Here is a 14,698-nt window from a genome sequence, read left to right as displayed (position 1 = left end):
AACAATTTTAGTTATAAATTTGGCCCGGGTCGCAAATGGCCCGAAAAGCCCGCTCATTTTGTCCCGAAATAGCGGGTTTTGGGCACAAAAAATGGCCCGAATCTTGGTCCGGCCCGGCATAATGGGCAGATTTTTATTCGCTCGGCCCGACCCGAACCCGGCCTGGCCCGCCATTTGATCAGGTCTACCCATTGTTTATGTACATTACAATACGTAGTATTACATACACTGCACTAGCTTGTTTGATGTTAGGACCCTGCTCGGCGGTAGCGTTTTAAATACAGAGTCGAAGTTACTACTAACCATTTTGATTAGGTCAAATGTTTTAAAATGGTAGTTGAAAAAATAAGAGCGTTTGACAAGTTAACAATTATGGCGTGTTCAGAGGCTTTCAACCTTTGAAGTAGATGCAGCATGCCACTAGCGAGTATTGTATGGACCAATTCAAAACGCTACTTTAAGGTAACGGTTAGTGTAGACACCGTAAAGGTAGCGGTTGGATAACTTTTTCAAACATTAAATATATTAGCTTTCAAAAGTATTGATTGTTTGATAAAATAAGTTCTAAAAAATATTATACTTCGTAGGTTTTATTGGATTATTACAATTTTAACCTTTACCCTGAATATTTGTACTAGTTACCCATTAAACGCTACTAGTTTACCGCTATTTGTACTCAACCGCTTAAAGATATCCGATCAAACCGACCCGTTTTACTGCTGTAGTCTCGTTGTATATTGTTTCTAGAGAATTCTAGAGGAAGAGACTGATTGAGAGAAAATTTGAGTATTCGACAACTAAAGCAAGATCAAGTGATATGTTATTGAATCAATCTTTTAAAGTTCAACAGAAAGCAAATTACAACAAACAAAAAACACTTAACGACTTTAACCAAGAACAAGTATCATTATATTGATCATAAAAAGAACCAAATTAACGAAGAATACTGTACAAATATGTTGTAATTGGATTGTCATCAAAGATACAACTTCTTGTAGCGTAAAAAAAACTTAACGAATATAACCAAAAACAAGTATCATTGATCATAAAAAGAACCAAATTAACAAATAATACTGTACAAATTAATATGTTATATATACCTTTGAATAAAAAAAAAAGTTGCAATAATTTTACATGTAATTAATCTTGGCAGCCTTACAAGCAGATGCGTACAACGTTTTGGAAAGTGCATTACGTCCAACCTCCTTATGATCGAACTTACAAGAATGCGCCTCCGGATAGCGGTGGGACCCGCAATAGATTCCGTCACACTTGCACTTGAATCCGATCAACTTGATCCGTTTCTTGCACGCATCACACCGGTTTTTAGTAGTTTCGTGATCTATATTGATTTTAGAAATAACACGTACGCGCTTCTTTTTTGCATTATTTTCACGAAATATTGCCTCCCAAAACAGACTAATTATACCGTCATATCGCTTCACTTCCGTCTCAGTAGCTCTACCGAACAACTCTTGAGTCGCCGGATTACCAAAGAAACCACATCCATTCTTCGTTGCAGAGTTTGATGCTTGACGTTGAACATTATCAATTGTGTTTTTGTTGTTGTTGTTGTTGTTGTTGTTGTTGTTGTTGTTCTCCATCTTCTTCGATTCTCTAATTGATCTAGATTGAAGTATTGTTTTCTTGTATTTTTATTTGATGTTACTACCGTGTGCACTGGTGAATTTATATGTTTGGACTTTGGATTGAAGTTATATATGTGGATCCAATTCCTAGTCAAAATAGAACTTGCCTATTTTTTGTATGTTGTTGGACAGTAACTTGCTGTTCAAGGCAATTATATACGAAGTATTATTCTAAAGATCTAATTCGTATATATATTGCACAAATTAAACAACCAATACGGTTGGTTGACATTGTAAGAATATACTACCTCCGTTTCAAAAAGTTCTTTACGCTTTGGAAAATGTGTCCAAAGTATAAAAACTTTAACCGTAAATTCTTACCATTATATACAACAAAATGTTACATGTACGATTTTGTTAGATTGGTCTCGGGATGTATTTTCAGAATATCAAATTTTATAATTTTTTCATATACGAAATTAGATATATTAGTAGTTAAATATTGCATTGGAGTCCGTGCAAATAGTAACTGTAAAGATCTTTTTGAAACGGAGGTAGTATGTTAATATATTCCGTATATTTGTTACACAAATTATATGTGTTAAAATGTTGATAATATGTGCACATATTTTGTATATTTATTACACAAATTAATTAAAATATAATACGTATTTTAAAATCTCTTAACCCGTTGGGCTGACCCGATCTCGAAAGTTATGGGTCTTGAACAAACATTTATAAACCCGAACCAAAAAGTGTCTAAGCCTAATTAACCCGAGCCTGAAGTAATTTATTTAATAACCCGATCGAATCGACCCGTTTGACAGGTATAGTCTCGCTTTATATTGTTCTAGAGAATTCTGGAGGGACAGACCGACAGAAAGAAAATTCGACAACTATAGCAAGATCAAGTGATATATGATTAAATCAATCCGTTAAAGTTCAAATCAACAGAAAGCAAATTACAATAAAGAACTTAACGAATTTAACCAAAAACAAGTATCATTATATTGATCATAAAAAGAACCAAATTAACAAATACTACTGTACAAATATGTTGTATGTCTTTGAATAAAAAAAGTTACGGAGTACAATTTTACATGTAATTGATCTTGGCAGCCTTACAAGCAGATGCGTACAACGTTTTAGAAAGCCTGTGACGTCCAACCTCCTTATGATCAAACTTACAAGAATGCACCTCCGGGTAACGGTGGGACCCGCAATAGATTCCGTCGCACTTGCACTTGAATCCGATCAACTTGATCCGTTTCTTGCAGGAATCACACCGGTTTTTAGTAGTTTCGTGATCTATATTGACTTTAGAAATAACACGTACGTGCTTCTTTCTTGCATTATTTTCACGAAATATTGCCTCCCAAAACGGACTAACTAAACCGTCATATTGCTTCACTAATTTCGTCTCAATAGCTCTAGCGAACAACTCTTCAGTCGCGGTCGGTTTACCAAAGAAACCACATCCATTCTTCGTCGTAGAGTTTGATGCTTGATGTTGAACATTATCAATTGTGTTTTTGTTGTTGTTGTTGTTGTTGTTGTTGTTCTCCATCTTCTTCAATTCTCTAATTGATCTAGACTATAGAGTATGTATTATTTTCTTGTATTGTTATTTGATGATTAATACCGTACGTGTGGCGTAGTAATTTATAGGGTTGGATTGAAGTTGTGTGGATCCAATTCCTAATCAAAATAGAACTTGCCTATTTTAATTTATTTTATTTTTATCTGTTGTTGGACAGTAACTTGTCGTTCAAGGCAACTGTATATGAAGTATTATACTCGTACTACTAGAACACAACCTCAATGTATTTGACTCATTACTACCGTGTGGCGTATTTATATGTTTGAATTTGAAGTGAAGAAGTTGTGTGAATCCAATTTAGAATTTGCCTTTTTTTTGGTTCCTGTTGTTGGAAAGTTACTTGCCGTTCAAGGCAAATACAAACAGAATACTCCCTCCGTCCCAAAATATAGTGTCTGTTTTTTTTATTTTGGGTGTCCTAAAATGTGGTACGATACTTAATATTTGTATACGTAAAATTTATATACGTAAAAGTTAAGGTTACAAACGAAATACTCCCTTCGTCTCAAAATGCTTAAAAGTTAAGGTTATATACGTAAAAGTTACTCCGTATCTTTTTTTTAGTGATATATTTTTTTCATTTTAATAAAACTTATTTCTTTCAAAATCACTAATAATGTATAAAATTAATCATTTAACCTTTAAAATGTGTTTATCTATCAACTTTTTTTTACTAATATAAAAGTTAATCAAAACTAAGTTAAAGTTACAAAAAAATGGGTAAAAGTTATCTTGGTATACAATAAATTTATTGTACACCTTGTGCGCGCAAGACCTTTTGAAAATGAAATGTACTCTTCAAATATCTTAATTGGCTCTTTATCCTTGTCTATAAAACATACGAATTACGAAGTATAATCTGCAACTCCAAAAGAATTGGTTCATCTCAAATATGAATTCCACTAATTACGTTCTTTTCAATAATCTAGTTATTATTTATTAGGCATAAAAGGAATTAAAGCTAATTAAGTAGCTAACAATCTTCCTAAAAACATTGTCTCCCAACCTACTGTTACAAAACCAAACCAAAAAAATAAAAAAATCACTTATAACATACAGACTAAGCATAGAACTTCACAAAGACGTCGGGAAAACATGGCTTAAAGTAGTTTATAAACAATAAACTCATACATTATAATTTTTTTTTTGAGGGAAATAAACTCATATAACTAGATAAAGAAAAAAGAAAAAAAAACAGCAAAAGTCCCTTTATTGATATGAAGATAAAAATGAAGGGCGTGTTCGGCGGTAGCGTTTGAGGTAGCGGGTAGCGTTTTGACCTAGTCAAGACGCTACTTGTAAAATTTGTAAGTGTTTGGTAAAGTAGCGATTTAGGTAGCGGTTAGCGGTTGAGGTAGCGGTTGGGTAGCTTTTGTCAAACGTTAAAATTAGTAGCGTTTAAGATAGCGGGTAACGTTTGACAAATTTATAATAAAGTTTTAAATAATATTCTTGCTTTTATTTTTATTTTTATAATATCAACCGCTACTTTTACCGAATACTCATATTAGTTACCGCTACTTTGACAGCTAACCGTTACCCGCTACTATTCACCGCTACTCGCTACTTTAACCGCTACCCGCTACTCAACCGCTAACCGCTACCCGCTACCGCTAATTTTGCCGAACAGGGCCGAACTATAAGTAAAAAGGACATTCGAATTTATCCATGCGGGATCTCTGTGCGATACCAAGCTCTCTACATAAGTATCAATTGGACCATAGCGTCCTTCTCTTAGATGTTACTAGTCTTATATGCACGCGATGCGTGCGATTTTAAAAAAGCAAATTTGATCTCCTTGAGCCAACATACTGTAAAATCAAGATAAAATCATCAATATTAACAAATAGCACAAAAAATTCATAATTCAATGTAAAGTCAATAGTATTAAAATAAAAACTCTTAATTAGCATTGATAATAGATCGATGTGATTACAAAGCATAAAAGGGAGCATCCTTCTTTTCTATTTATTGATCACAGATCACAATCCCAAAGAGGGAAGCATTTGGTTTATTAAGTGCATGATCGAAATAAAAACGAACTTAAATAATTGCATAAATCAGATGGTAAGTTGTAGCCTGTTAGCCTGTAGCAAGCAAGCTGAAGCTAATTGTAGCACCTTGCAACTGCATAAGTACCAGTAACTTGAGCCACAATCTTGCCTCCAAGAATTGGTTCAGTGGTCTCAGCTTTGCTTCCAGAATGTCGGTCCAGTTTCTAATGGCTTCTGCTCCAAGAATCCTGAAGTTAGAAGGGAGATCATTCACCTTCTGCTCTTCTATGTGTTTGGCGATTGCGTAATGGCTTGATCCATTTCTCTCCTTGAGTGACACCAAGGCCTCGGTAATCATCTGTGAATTAAAATCAGGCAATCAGTTTCAGCAAACCTTCATTTGATTCAAGCATAATATGCAAAAAATTAACAGAACTTAAAAACATATAATTGTTCAGAAGTTCATCAATAATAACCATTAAGCTTCAAATGAGAGAAGTGGCCACAAATTTTAAGCTAAGAATTACGCCATTTCAAGTAATATTCACCAAAACTTCCGTAATTCTATAAATAATAGCAGAAACAGATCGAAATCACAGCGAATATTTCCAAATTTCAACAAACATCATTGGAAAACCTAAAATTACTTCATAACAGATTGTAGGCAGAACTTATTAGGAACCCAAATCAGATTTCTAAAACCTAATAAAAAAACAAAACCTCGTTATAAATACACTTTCAATTGGTAATGAAAATTGCAAAAACAAAAACAATTAGCAATTAAAATCCCTAATTTGTAATTCGGAGTCACAAAACAGAACCAAATCCGAAGAAACAACAAATTTGATGCAAAATCAAGGAGCAAGAGAAAGAGGGGGAGAGAGGTATACAACTTTCTGTGGGTCGCACTTGATTAAAAATAATAATTAGGTAGCTTTAATAAGCCTAAATTTTCCTTATAAGAGGGGAAGAGCTACATATAGCCCTCAATATTGTAATTTTTCCTTAGATAAAATTAATTAGGTAGCTTTAATTAGCCTAAATTCTCTCATTTTGGATTTCAGCAGGGGTCTTTGATTTATCATAGCAAAAAGGCCCAATTACTACCTGAATGAGGTTAATGCGTTTAGAATTGTAGCCATCCAGATACTACTACTTGAATGGAGACCTTGGCTTACATAGATGCGCATGATAATCAAATACCAATTAAAGATTGTAGCACTAATTGCTCTAAATCTTGACCAGAGTGTTGAAAAGGGTATTCACATTAGACTTTCTAGCATCATATGCCTCTCTGCTGCTCCGTCAAATAGTAAAAGCCCAGGATTGTGTTTCCTAATTCTAATTCTAAAATTACAACCTCTGGTTGATTAGAAGACTAATGTTATAATCAATTTGAAACTTATAAAATTTGTGGCAAACAGATTAATTGGTAACAATCAGATTCAAATACGATAGTAGGTATAGTAGGTATAGTAGGAATTAATATACCTAATTTTTTCAAATACCTAATTTGATGGTATAGTAGGAATTAATATACAGCAAACATATTAACATACCAAATTACCAATGACCAATAATTTCATAGACCTTGCCGATGCTGGAGAAGATAATGATTCCAACCTCGGCGTCGCAAAGGATGGAGAGCTCCTTAGCCTTTATCGAAGATTTGAGGGTTTGAGGGAGATCGAAGGAGAGAGAAAGTATGTGATACTGTGAGAGTGATAGGGAAGGGGCGGAGGAATGAAATATGTGTTGTACGCGAGGTGGTTTGACAGTAAAAGATAGAGGGTATTTTCGTCTTTTTTATAGTGGACACGAAAAGTGTGTTTACCGTAATACCCCTCCCCTCTTGGCTTATATAATAGAGATTCGTATATGACTCGATTCAACATCGTTTTAACATTTCATCATACACTAATTGATCTTAATCTGATTTTATGCATCGAATACGAACTGAAACTTTCAAACTTCGTTTCTAATTATACAAAAATTTCAACACATTTGGAGTTCCAAACATTATGATGATAATCAATCAAATTCAAATCTAACAGCTCTTTTAACTTCACCCTACACTCCCATCATCAACATTGCTTTTCCAATTTCCCAAGCCCACAAACAGTACTAAGAATTTTTATGCAATGAGAGAAACTGAACCTGTTATAAGTGTGAGACGATCAAGCACTTCTCCAACATTTCTGCTTGAGCTGTCCATGGCATTTCATTAGTTCCTTCAGCTTCTTTGTGCTGGTTATTCTCCTCACTGTGTCTGCTGCTGGAGGTGGGCCTGCTGGGTATATTGAACCTGACAGTGGTTCTGCTTCCCCACTGCAGCTCTTTGAGGCTCCATGCCATTCTCTGGGTTATTTGTTTCACCATCTGATTCTGTCGGCATCGACTTACTCAAATAGATTTGGCCAAACTTTATCTTGTATAAGTCTGCAATAAAATCGAATTCGGATGTAGTTGGAGTCAAAGCACAACATGAGCAGTCAAAGCATTTAGATTTTACCAAAAATATGTGGCATTTTTTCAGTACAACTAATCAATCCACAACTTATAACCATTGCAAGACGCTGAAAAAAAGTACAAAGTTGGCCTATGAGGAAGAGTGAGAGATAAACAGATGTCAAACCTGTACTGGGGACGCAGCTATTAAAACACCGGCAACACCACCTCCTAAGACCCGCCCATCTGGCCCAGCTAAAGAAACACTTAAACCGCCGCCCCTGCTACGCGGACCACCACCATTTGAAAGCGTGAATGAATCTGAGTGATAAATTTTCGAAACGGCCCTGCAGAAAACAGGAGGATAACTACTCATCTAAATTAAGCAACAACTCAAAGCCTATGCACAGAATGACAGAAGCAACATACACATCAAAGAAACTAACTGAATTAAACCCACCATACATTCAACATTTAGAGTACCACATTAGTCTTTTAAATTGCTGATTAAAATTAAATTGCTATTCCCATAAATATGAACTGCAAAATAATACTGAAAAATCATAGGTTATAAAATCATAGGGTATACTCTACAAACTAAAATAATTCAAAGAAATACTCTGTAATAATTCAAAGAAATACTCTACAATTTAATTAATCAAAGAAATCAATACAAACTCAATATTTCTAATAAATACAAACTCAATACAATAATTATAAGAACAATAAGAAGGAGAATACTTACAGACATCAATTTCATCCTCCATACTACTGAATTTTTTCACATCTTCATTATTCAGCTTCATTTTCTTCAAATTCTGAGGGGCTTTCTTCTGATTATTTCCACGCTTTCCCATTTTCTCAAAAATAAATTGCAGAAACCTCAGCAAACTAAAAATTAACTAAAATCCTGAAGAAAAAAAAATCACAAAATGAAATTAAATTCACCTAAAGGAAATCAGAATATTGCTTGAAAACAAACACAAAACGAAATTAAATTACCAACACCTAATTAAAATCCTAATAATTATCAAAACAGAAGAAAAAAAAATACCCAGAAAAAGAAATGTAATTTAAACAAAACAGAAAAGAAAATGAAGAACTTTTACCCGATAATTGAAGAAGATCGATCACACCCAGGAATTTCACCCAAATTTAAAGAACCCTGGAGCGGACTAATTCCAGATTTGCAATTCTGAGAAGATTCAATTAGTCAGAAAATTGAAATCAAATTGAAAAAGGGTAAATTGCGATTGAAATTGTAAAATACTCACCATTATGATTGAAATTGCGATGGAGTTGAGAACGAAGGGCGTAATTTTTGAGGAAGAAGATCGAAGAAGATCGTAGAGGAAGAAGATCGAAGGAGATCGAAGGAGAAAACGGGAGGAAGGAGAGAGAAAACGGTGGAGCAGCCGAGCAGTAAGGGTTTGAACTTTGAATGAATCCTCGTGTAGAATAGAGTAGTGTAAAGGGGTATATTAGTCTTTTTAAAAGGGGACACGAAAAGTGTTGTTACTAAAATGCCCTCAGCTGTTCCTTTATCTCTATTATATAAAGGAACAGCTGAGGGCATTTTAGTAACAACACTTTTCGTGTCCCCTTTTAAAAAGACTAATATACCCCTTTACACTACTCTATTCTACACGAGGATTCATTCAAAGTTCAAACCCTTACTGCTCGGCTGCTCCACCGTTTTCTCTCTCCTTCCTCCCGTTTTCTCCTTCGATCTCCTTCGATCTTCTTCCTCTACGATCTTCTTCGATCTTCTTCCTCAAAAATTACGCCCTTCGTTCTCAACTCCATCGCAATTTCAATCATAATGGTGAGTATTTTACAATTTCAATCGCAATTTACCCTTTTTCAATTTGATTTCAATTTTCTGACTAATTGAATCTTCTCAGAATTGCAAATCTGGAATTAGTCCGCTCCAGGGTTCTTTAAATTTGGGTGAAATTCCTGGGTGTGATCGATCTTCTTCAATTATCGGGTAAAAGTTCTTCATTTTCTTTTCTGTTTTGTTTAAATTACATTTCTTTTTCTGGGTATTTTTTTTTCTTCTGTTTTGATAATTATTAGGATTTTAATTAGGTGTTGGTAATTTAATTTCGTTTTGTGTTTGTTTTCAAGCAATATTCTGATTTCCTTTAGGTGAATTTAATTTCATTTTGTGATTTTTTTTTCTTCAGGATTTTAGTTAATTTTTAGTTTGCTGAGGTTTCTGCAATTTATTTTTGAGAAAATGGGAAAGCGTGGAAATAATCAGAAGAAAGCCCCTCAGAATTTGAAGAAAATGAAGCTGAATAATGAAGATGTGAAAAAATTCAGTAGTATGGAGGATGAAATTGATGTCTGTAAGTATTCTCCTTCTTATTGTTCTTATAATTATTGTATTGAGTTTGTATTTATTAGAAATATTGAGTTTGTATTGATTTCTTTGATTAATTAAATTGTAGAGTATTTCTTTGAATTATTACAGAGTATTTCTTTGAATTATTTTAGTTTGTAGAGTATACCCTATGATTTTATAACCTATGATTTTTCAGTATTATTTTGCAGTTCATATTTATGGGAATAGCAATTTAATTTTAATCAGCAATTTAAAAGACTAATGTGGTACTCTAAATGTTGAATGTATGGTGGGTTTAATTCAGTTAGTTTCTTTGATGTGTATGTTGCTTCTGTCATTCTGTGCATAGGCTTTGAGTTGTTGCTTAATTTAGATGAGTAGTTATCCTCCTGTTTTCTGCAGGGCCGTTTCGAAAATTTATCACTCAGATTCATTCACGCTTTCAAATGGTGGTGGTCCGCGTAGCAGGGGCGGCGGTTTAAGTGTTTCTTTAGCTGGGCCAGATGGGCGGGTCTTAGGAGGTGGTGTTGCCGGTGTTTTAATAGCTGCGTCCCCAGTACAGGTTTGACATCTGTTTATCTCTCACTCTTCCTCATAGGCCAACTTTGTACTTTTTTTCAGCGTCTTGCAATGGTTATAAGTTGTGGATTGATTAGTTGTACTGAAAAAATGCCACATATTTTTGGTAAAATCTAAATGCTTTGACTGCTCATGTTGTGCTTTGACTCCAACTACATCCGAATTCGATTTTATTGCAGACTTATACAAGATAAAGTTTGGCCAAATCTATTTGAGTAAGTCGATGCCGACAGAATCAGATGGTGAAACAAATAACCCAGAGAATGGCATGGAGCCTCAAAGAGCTGCAGTGGGGAAGCAGAACCACTGTCAGGTTCAATATACCCAGCAGGCCCACCTCCAGCAGCAGACACAGTGAGGAGAATAACCAGCACAAAGAAGCTGAAGGAACTAATGAAATGCCATGGACAGCTCAAGCAGAAATGTTGGAGAAGTGCTTGATCGTCTCACACTTATAACAGGTTCAGTTTCTCTCATTGCATAAAAATTCTTAGTACTGTTTGTGGGCTTGGGAAATTGGAAAAGCAATGTTGATGATGGGAGTGTAGGGTGAAGTTAAAAGAGCTGTTAGATTTGAATTTGATTGATTATCATCATAATGTTTGGAACTCCAAATGTGTTGAAATTTTTGTATAATTAGAAACGAAGTTTGAAAGTTTCAGTTCGTATTCGATGCATAAAATCAGATTAAGATCAATTAGTGTATGATGAAATGTTAAAACGATGTTGAATCGAGTCATATACGAATCTCTATTATATAAGCCAAGAGGGGAGGGGTATTACGGTAAACACACTTTTCGTGTCCACTATAAAAAAGACGAAAATACCCTCTATCTTTTACTGTCAAACCACCTCGCGTACAACACATATTTCATTCCTCCGCCCCTTCCCTATCACTCTCACAGTATCACATACTTTCTCTCTCCTTCGATCTCCCTCAAACCCTCAAATCTTCGATAAAGGCTAAGGAGCTCTCCATCCTTTGCGACGCCGAGGTTGGAATCATTATCTTCTCCAGCATCGGCAAGGTCTATGAAATTATTGGTCATTGGTAATTTGGTATGTTAATATGTTTGCTGTATATTAATTCCTACTATACCATCAAATTAGGTATTTGAAAAAATTAGGTATATTAATTCCTACTATACCTACTATACCTACTATCGTATTTGAATCTGATTGTTACCAATTAATCTGTTTGCCACAAATTTTATAAGTTTCAAATTGATTATAACATTAGTCTTCTAATCAACCAGAGGTTGTAATTTTAGAATTAGAATTAGGAAACACAATCCTGGGCTTTTACTATTTGACGGAGCAGCAGATAGGCATATGATGCTAGAAAGTCTAATGTGAATACCCTTTTCAACACTCTGGTCAAGATTTAGAGCAATTAGTGCTACAATCTTTAATTGGTATTTGATTATCATGCGCATCTATGTAAGCCAAGGTCTCCATTCAAGTAGTAGTATCTGGATGGCTACAATTCTAAACGCATTAACCTCATTCAGGTAGTAATTGGGCCTTTTTGCTATGATAAATCAAAGACCCCTGCTGAAATCCAAAATGAGAGAATTTAGGCTAATTAAAGCTACCTAATTAATTTTATCTAAGGAAAAATTACAATATTGAGGGCTATATGTAGCTCTTCCCCTCTTATAAGGAAAATTTAGGCTTATTAAAGCTACCTAATTATTATTTTTAATCAAGTGCGACCCACAGAAAGTTGTATACCTCTCTCCCCCTCTTTCTCTTGCTCCTTGATTTTGCATCAAATTTGTTGTTTCTTCGGATTTGGTTCTGTTTTGTGACTCCGAATTACAAATTAGGGATTTTAATTGCTAATTGTTTTTGTTTTTGCAATTTTCATTACCAATTGAAAGTGTATTTATAACGAGGTTTTGTTTTTTTATTAGGTTTTAGAAATCTGATTTGGGTTCCTAATAAGTTCTGCCTACAATCTGTTATGAAGTAATTTTAGGTTTTCCAATGATGTTTGTTGAAATTTGGAAATATTCGCTGTGATTTCGATCTGTTTCTGCTATTATTTATAGAATTACGGAAGTTTTGGTGAATATTACTTGAAATGGCGTAATTCTTAGCTTAAAATTTGTGGCCACTTCTCTCATTTGAAGCTTAATGGTTATTATTGATGAACTTCTGAACAATTATATGTTTTTAAGTTCTGTTAATTTTTTGCATATTATGCTTGAATCAAATGAAGGTTTGCTGAAACTGATTGCCTGATTTTAATTCACAGATGATTACCGAGGCCTTGGTGTCACTCAAGGAGAGAAATGGATCAAGCCATTACGCAATCGCCAAACACATAGAAGAGCAGAAGGTGAATGATCTCCCTTCTAACTTCAGGATTCTTGGAGCAGAAGCCATTAGAAACTGGACCGACATTCTGGAAGCAAAGCTGAGACCACTGAACCAATTCTTGGAGGCAAGATTGTGGCTCAAGTTACTGGTACTTATGCAGTTGCAAGGTGCTACAATTAGCTTCAGCTTGCTTGCTACAGGCTAACAGGCTACAACTTACCATCTGATTTATGCAATTATTTAAGTTCGTTTTTATTTCGATCATGCACTTAATAAACCAAATGCTTCCCTCTTTGGGATTGTGATCTGTGATCAATAAATAGAAAAGAAGGATGCTCCCTTTTATGCTTTGTAATCACATCGATCTATTATCAATGCTAATTAAGAGTTTTTATTTTAATACTATTGACTTTACATTGAATTATGAATTTTTTGTGCTATTTGTTAATATTGATGATTTTATCTTGATTTTACAGTATGTTGGCTCAAGGAGATCAAATTTGCTTTTTTAAAATCGCACGCATCGCGTGCATATAAGACTAGTATAATAGAGATAAACTACCTTGTAGTCGTGGCGTAAGCACATCAAAAAAGTATTTGTGTTTTGGAGTTGGAAAATCTTGTCGGGTAAACCCTTCTTCACCGTTTGAATTAATAACTTGCAAAACTTAACATTCGCGTCTCCGGAAAACCATAGCCTCCACGGTGTCACCTTATTGTTATTGTCACGGGTTTTTTCGTGTATCCCATATACGATTGCTTTTAGTAGCCAGGCTAAAAAGCCCCAGGGAGTTGTCGTCCTCTTGATCGAAAATAAACCGGGTTTTTATTTCTTCCCCAATAACAACCGGAAGTTCCAAAACGTTCATTTCTTCCACGTCGAAATCAAACGAGACGAGATGAGTGGGTCCTTGTTCCGGGTAATTACTACTATTAAACCAATATGCAAATCTTTCTATGAATACAGCTTGGATAAATTCAAAACTTAAATTTGATAAGTCCCAATGAGTAGAGCTGGTAATGGGTTGGGTTGGGTCGAAATCAGGTCGACCCATTTATAAACGGGTTGAGATTTTCCCAACCCAACCCGACCTGTTTAATTAAACGGGTTGAGATTTTCAACCCAACCCAACCCAACTATAAACGGGTTGACCTGAAGTTGACCCGTTTAATTTTTTTTTCCCACTTTTAATTGTAAATTGATTTGACTATAGAATTGCGAGGTGATTTTGTTAGGGCATATCTCATTGCAAAAAGTAATTTTTCAATATGTATTTGACATGAATCAAAACGTCAAATAATTATTCAATGTTGAAGGGAAAATGAGAAATAAAATCTTTCAAATCACATTATACATATATATATTACATACTTTCTTGCACTTAAACGGGTTAGACGGGTTGTTTTCGGGTTGAAAATTTCAACCTGACCCAACCCATTTAATTAAACGGGTTGGGTTGGGTTGACCCATTTAATTAAACGGGTTGACCAATGAGGGACGATAATCTTGTTGCTCTTGATCTTCCAACGATGATCTCGAAGTTAAAAAATCGCAATCGTCATCCCCAAACCCGAACCCGAATCTGAACCAGAAGCGCGCTGAATCTGAATCCGACTCTGAATCTGAACTCGAACCCGAATCCGACTCTGAATCTGAACCTGAACCGGAACCATGATTATACGGAAAGGCGACAACCTTGTAATCATTAGTTGAAGGGGAATATCCCACAACAAATCTTACATTGTTACGTTTGGATTCAATAGGGCAAGTTGGAAGTTCCATAGACTTTCTCGTTTCCACATTCTCAAGAGT

At 34.9% G+C, this 14,698-nt stretch overlaps 2 protein-coding genes and 2 long non-coding RNA genes across 4 annotated transcripts; 1 reads left to right on the top strand and 3 right to left on the bottom strand.

Annotated features, from left to right (window-relative positions):
- Nucleotides 1-1,086: 1,086 nt before the first annotated feature.
- Nucleotides 1,087-1,636, bottom strand: LOC130471333 (zinc finger A20 and AN1 domain-containing stress-associated protein 10-like). Its single transcript, XM_056841394.1, has one exon. It carries the CDS (start codon nt 1,602-1,604, stop codon nt 1,131-1,133), a length of 474 nt encoding a protein of 157 aa, XP_056697372.1. The 5' UTR covers nt 1,605-1,636; the 3' UTR covers nt 1,087-1,130.
- Nucleotides 1,637-2,685: 1,049 nt separating this feature from the next.
- Nucleotides 2,686-3,156, bottom strand: LOC130459788 (zinc finger A20 and AN1 domain-containing stress-associated protein 7-like). The gene has a single exon (XM_056827336.1). It carries the CDS (start codon nt 3,154-3,156, stop codon nt 2,686-2,688), a length of 471 nt encoding a protein of 156 aa, XP_056683314.1.
- Nucleotides 3,157-7,346: 4,190 nt separating this feature from the next.
- Nucleotides 7,347-9,106, bottom strand: LOC130471334 (uncharacterized). The gene is made up of 5 exons (XR_008931998.1): nt 8,906-9,106; nt 8,741-8,826; nt 8,377-8,541; nt 7,819-7,978; nt 7,347-7,622 (listed from the first exon to the last, which is right to left on the bottom strand). It is a non-coding gene; the product is annotated as an uncharacterized lncRNA (long non-coding RNA).
- Nucleotides 9,107-9,255: 149 nt separating this feature from the next.
- On the top strand, nt 9,256-11,015 carry LOC110781816 (uncharacterized). The gene is made up of 5 exons (XR_008931997.1): nt 9,256-9,456; nt 9,536-9,621; nt 9,821-9,985; nt 10,384-10,543; nt 10,740-11,015. It is a non-coding gene; the product is annotated as an uncharacterized lncRNA (long non-coding RNA).
- The last annotated feature ends 3,683 nt before the right edge of the window (nt 11,016-14,698 follow it).

The sequence above is a fragment of the Spinacia oleracea genome, chromosome 4 (genome assembly GCF_020520425.1).
Source record: "Spinacia oleracea cultivar Varoflay chromosome 4, BTI_SOV_V1, whole genome shotgun sequence".
In the NCBI taxonomy this organism is placed as follows: Eukaryota; Viridiplantae; Streptophyta; class Magnoliopsida; order Caryophyllales; family Amaranthaceae; genus Spinacia; species Spinacia oleracea.
The sequence above is the reverse complement of the archived record's forward strand: the minus strand, read 5'-3'. Positions and strand labels throughout refer to the sequence as shown.

What these genes read in the sequence shown, in the direction of transcription:
- LOC130471333 (XM_056841394.1), bottom strand. Translation starts at nt 1,604, where the DNA reads ATGGAGAACAACAACAACAACAACAACAACAACAACAACAACAAAAAC.
- LOC130459788 (XM_056827336.1), bottom strand. Translation starts at nt 3,156, where the DNA reads ATGGAGAACAACAACAACAACAACAACAACAACAAAAACACAATTGAT.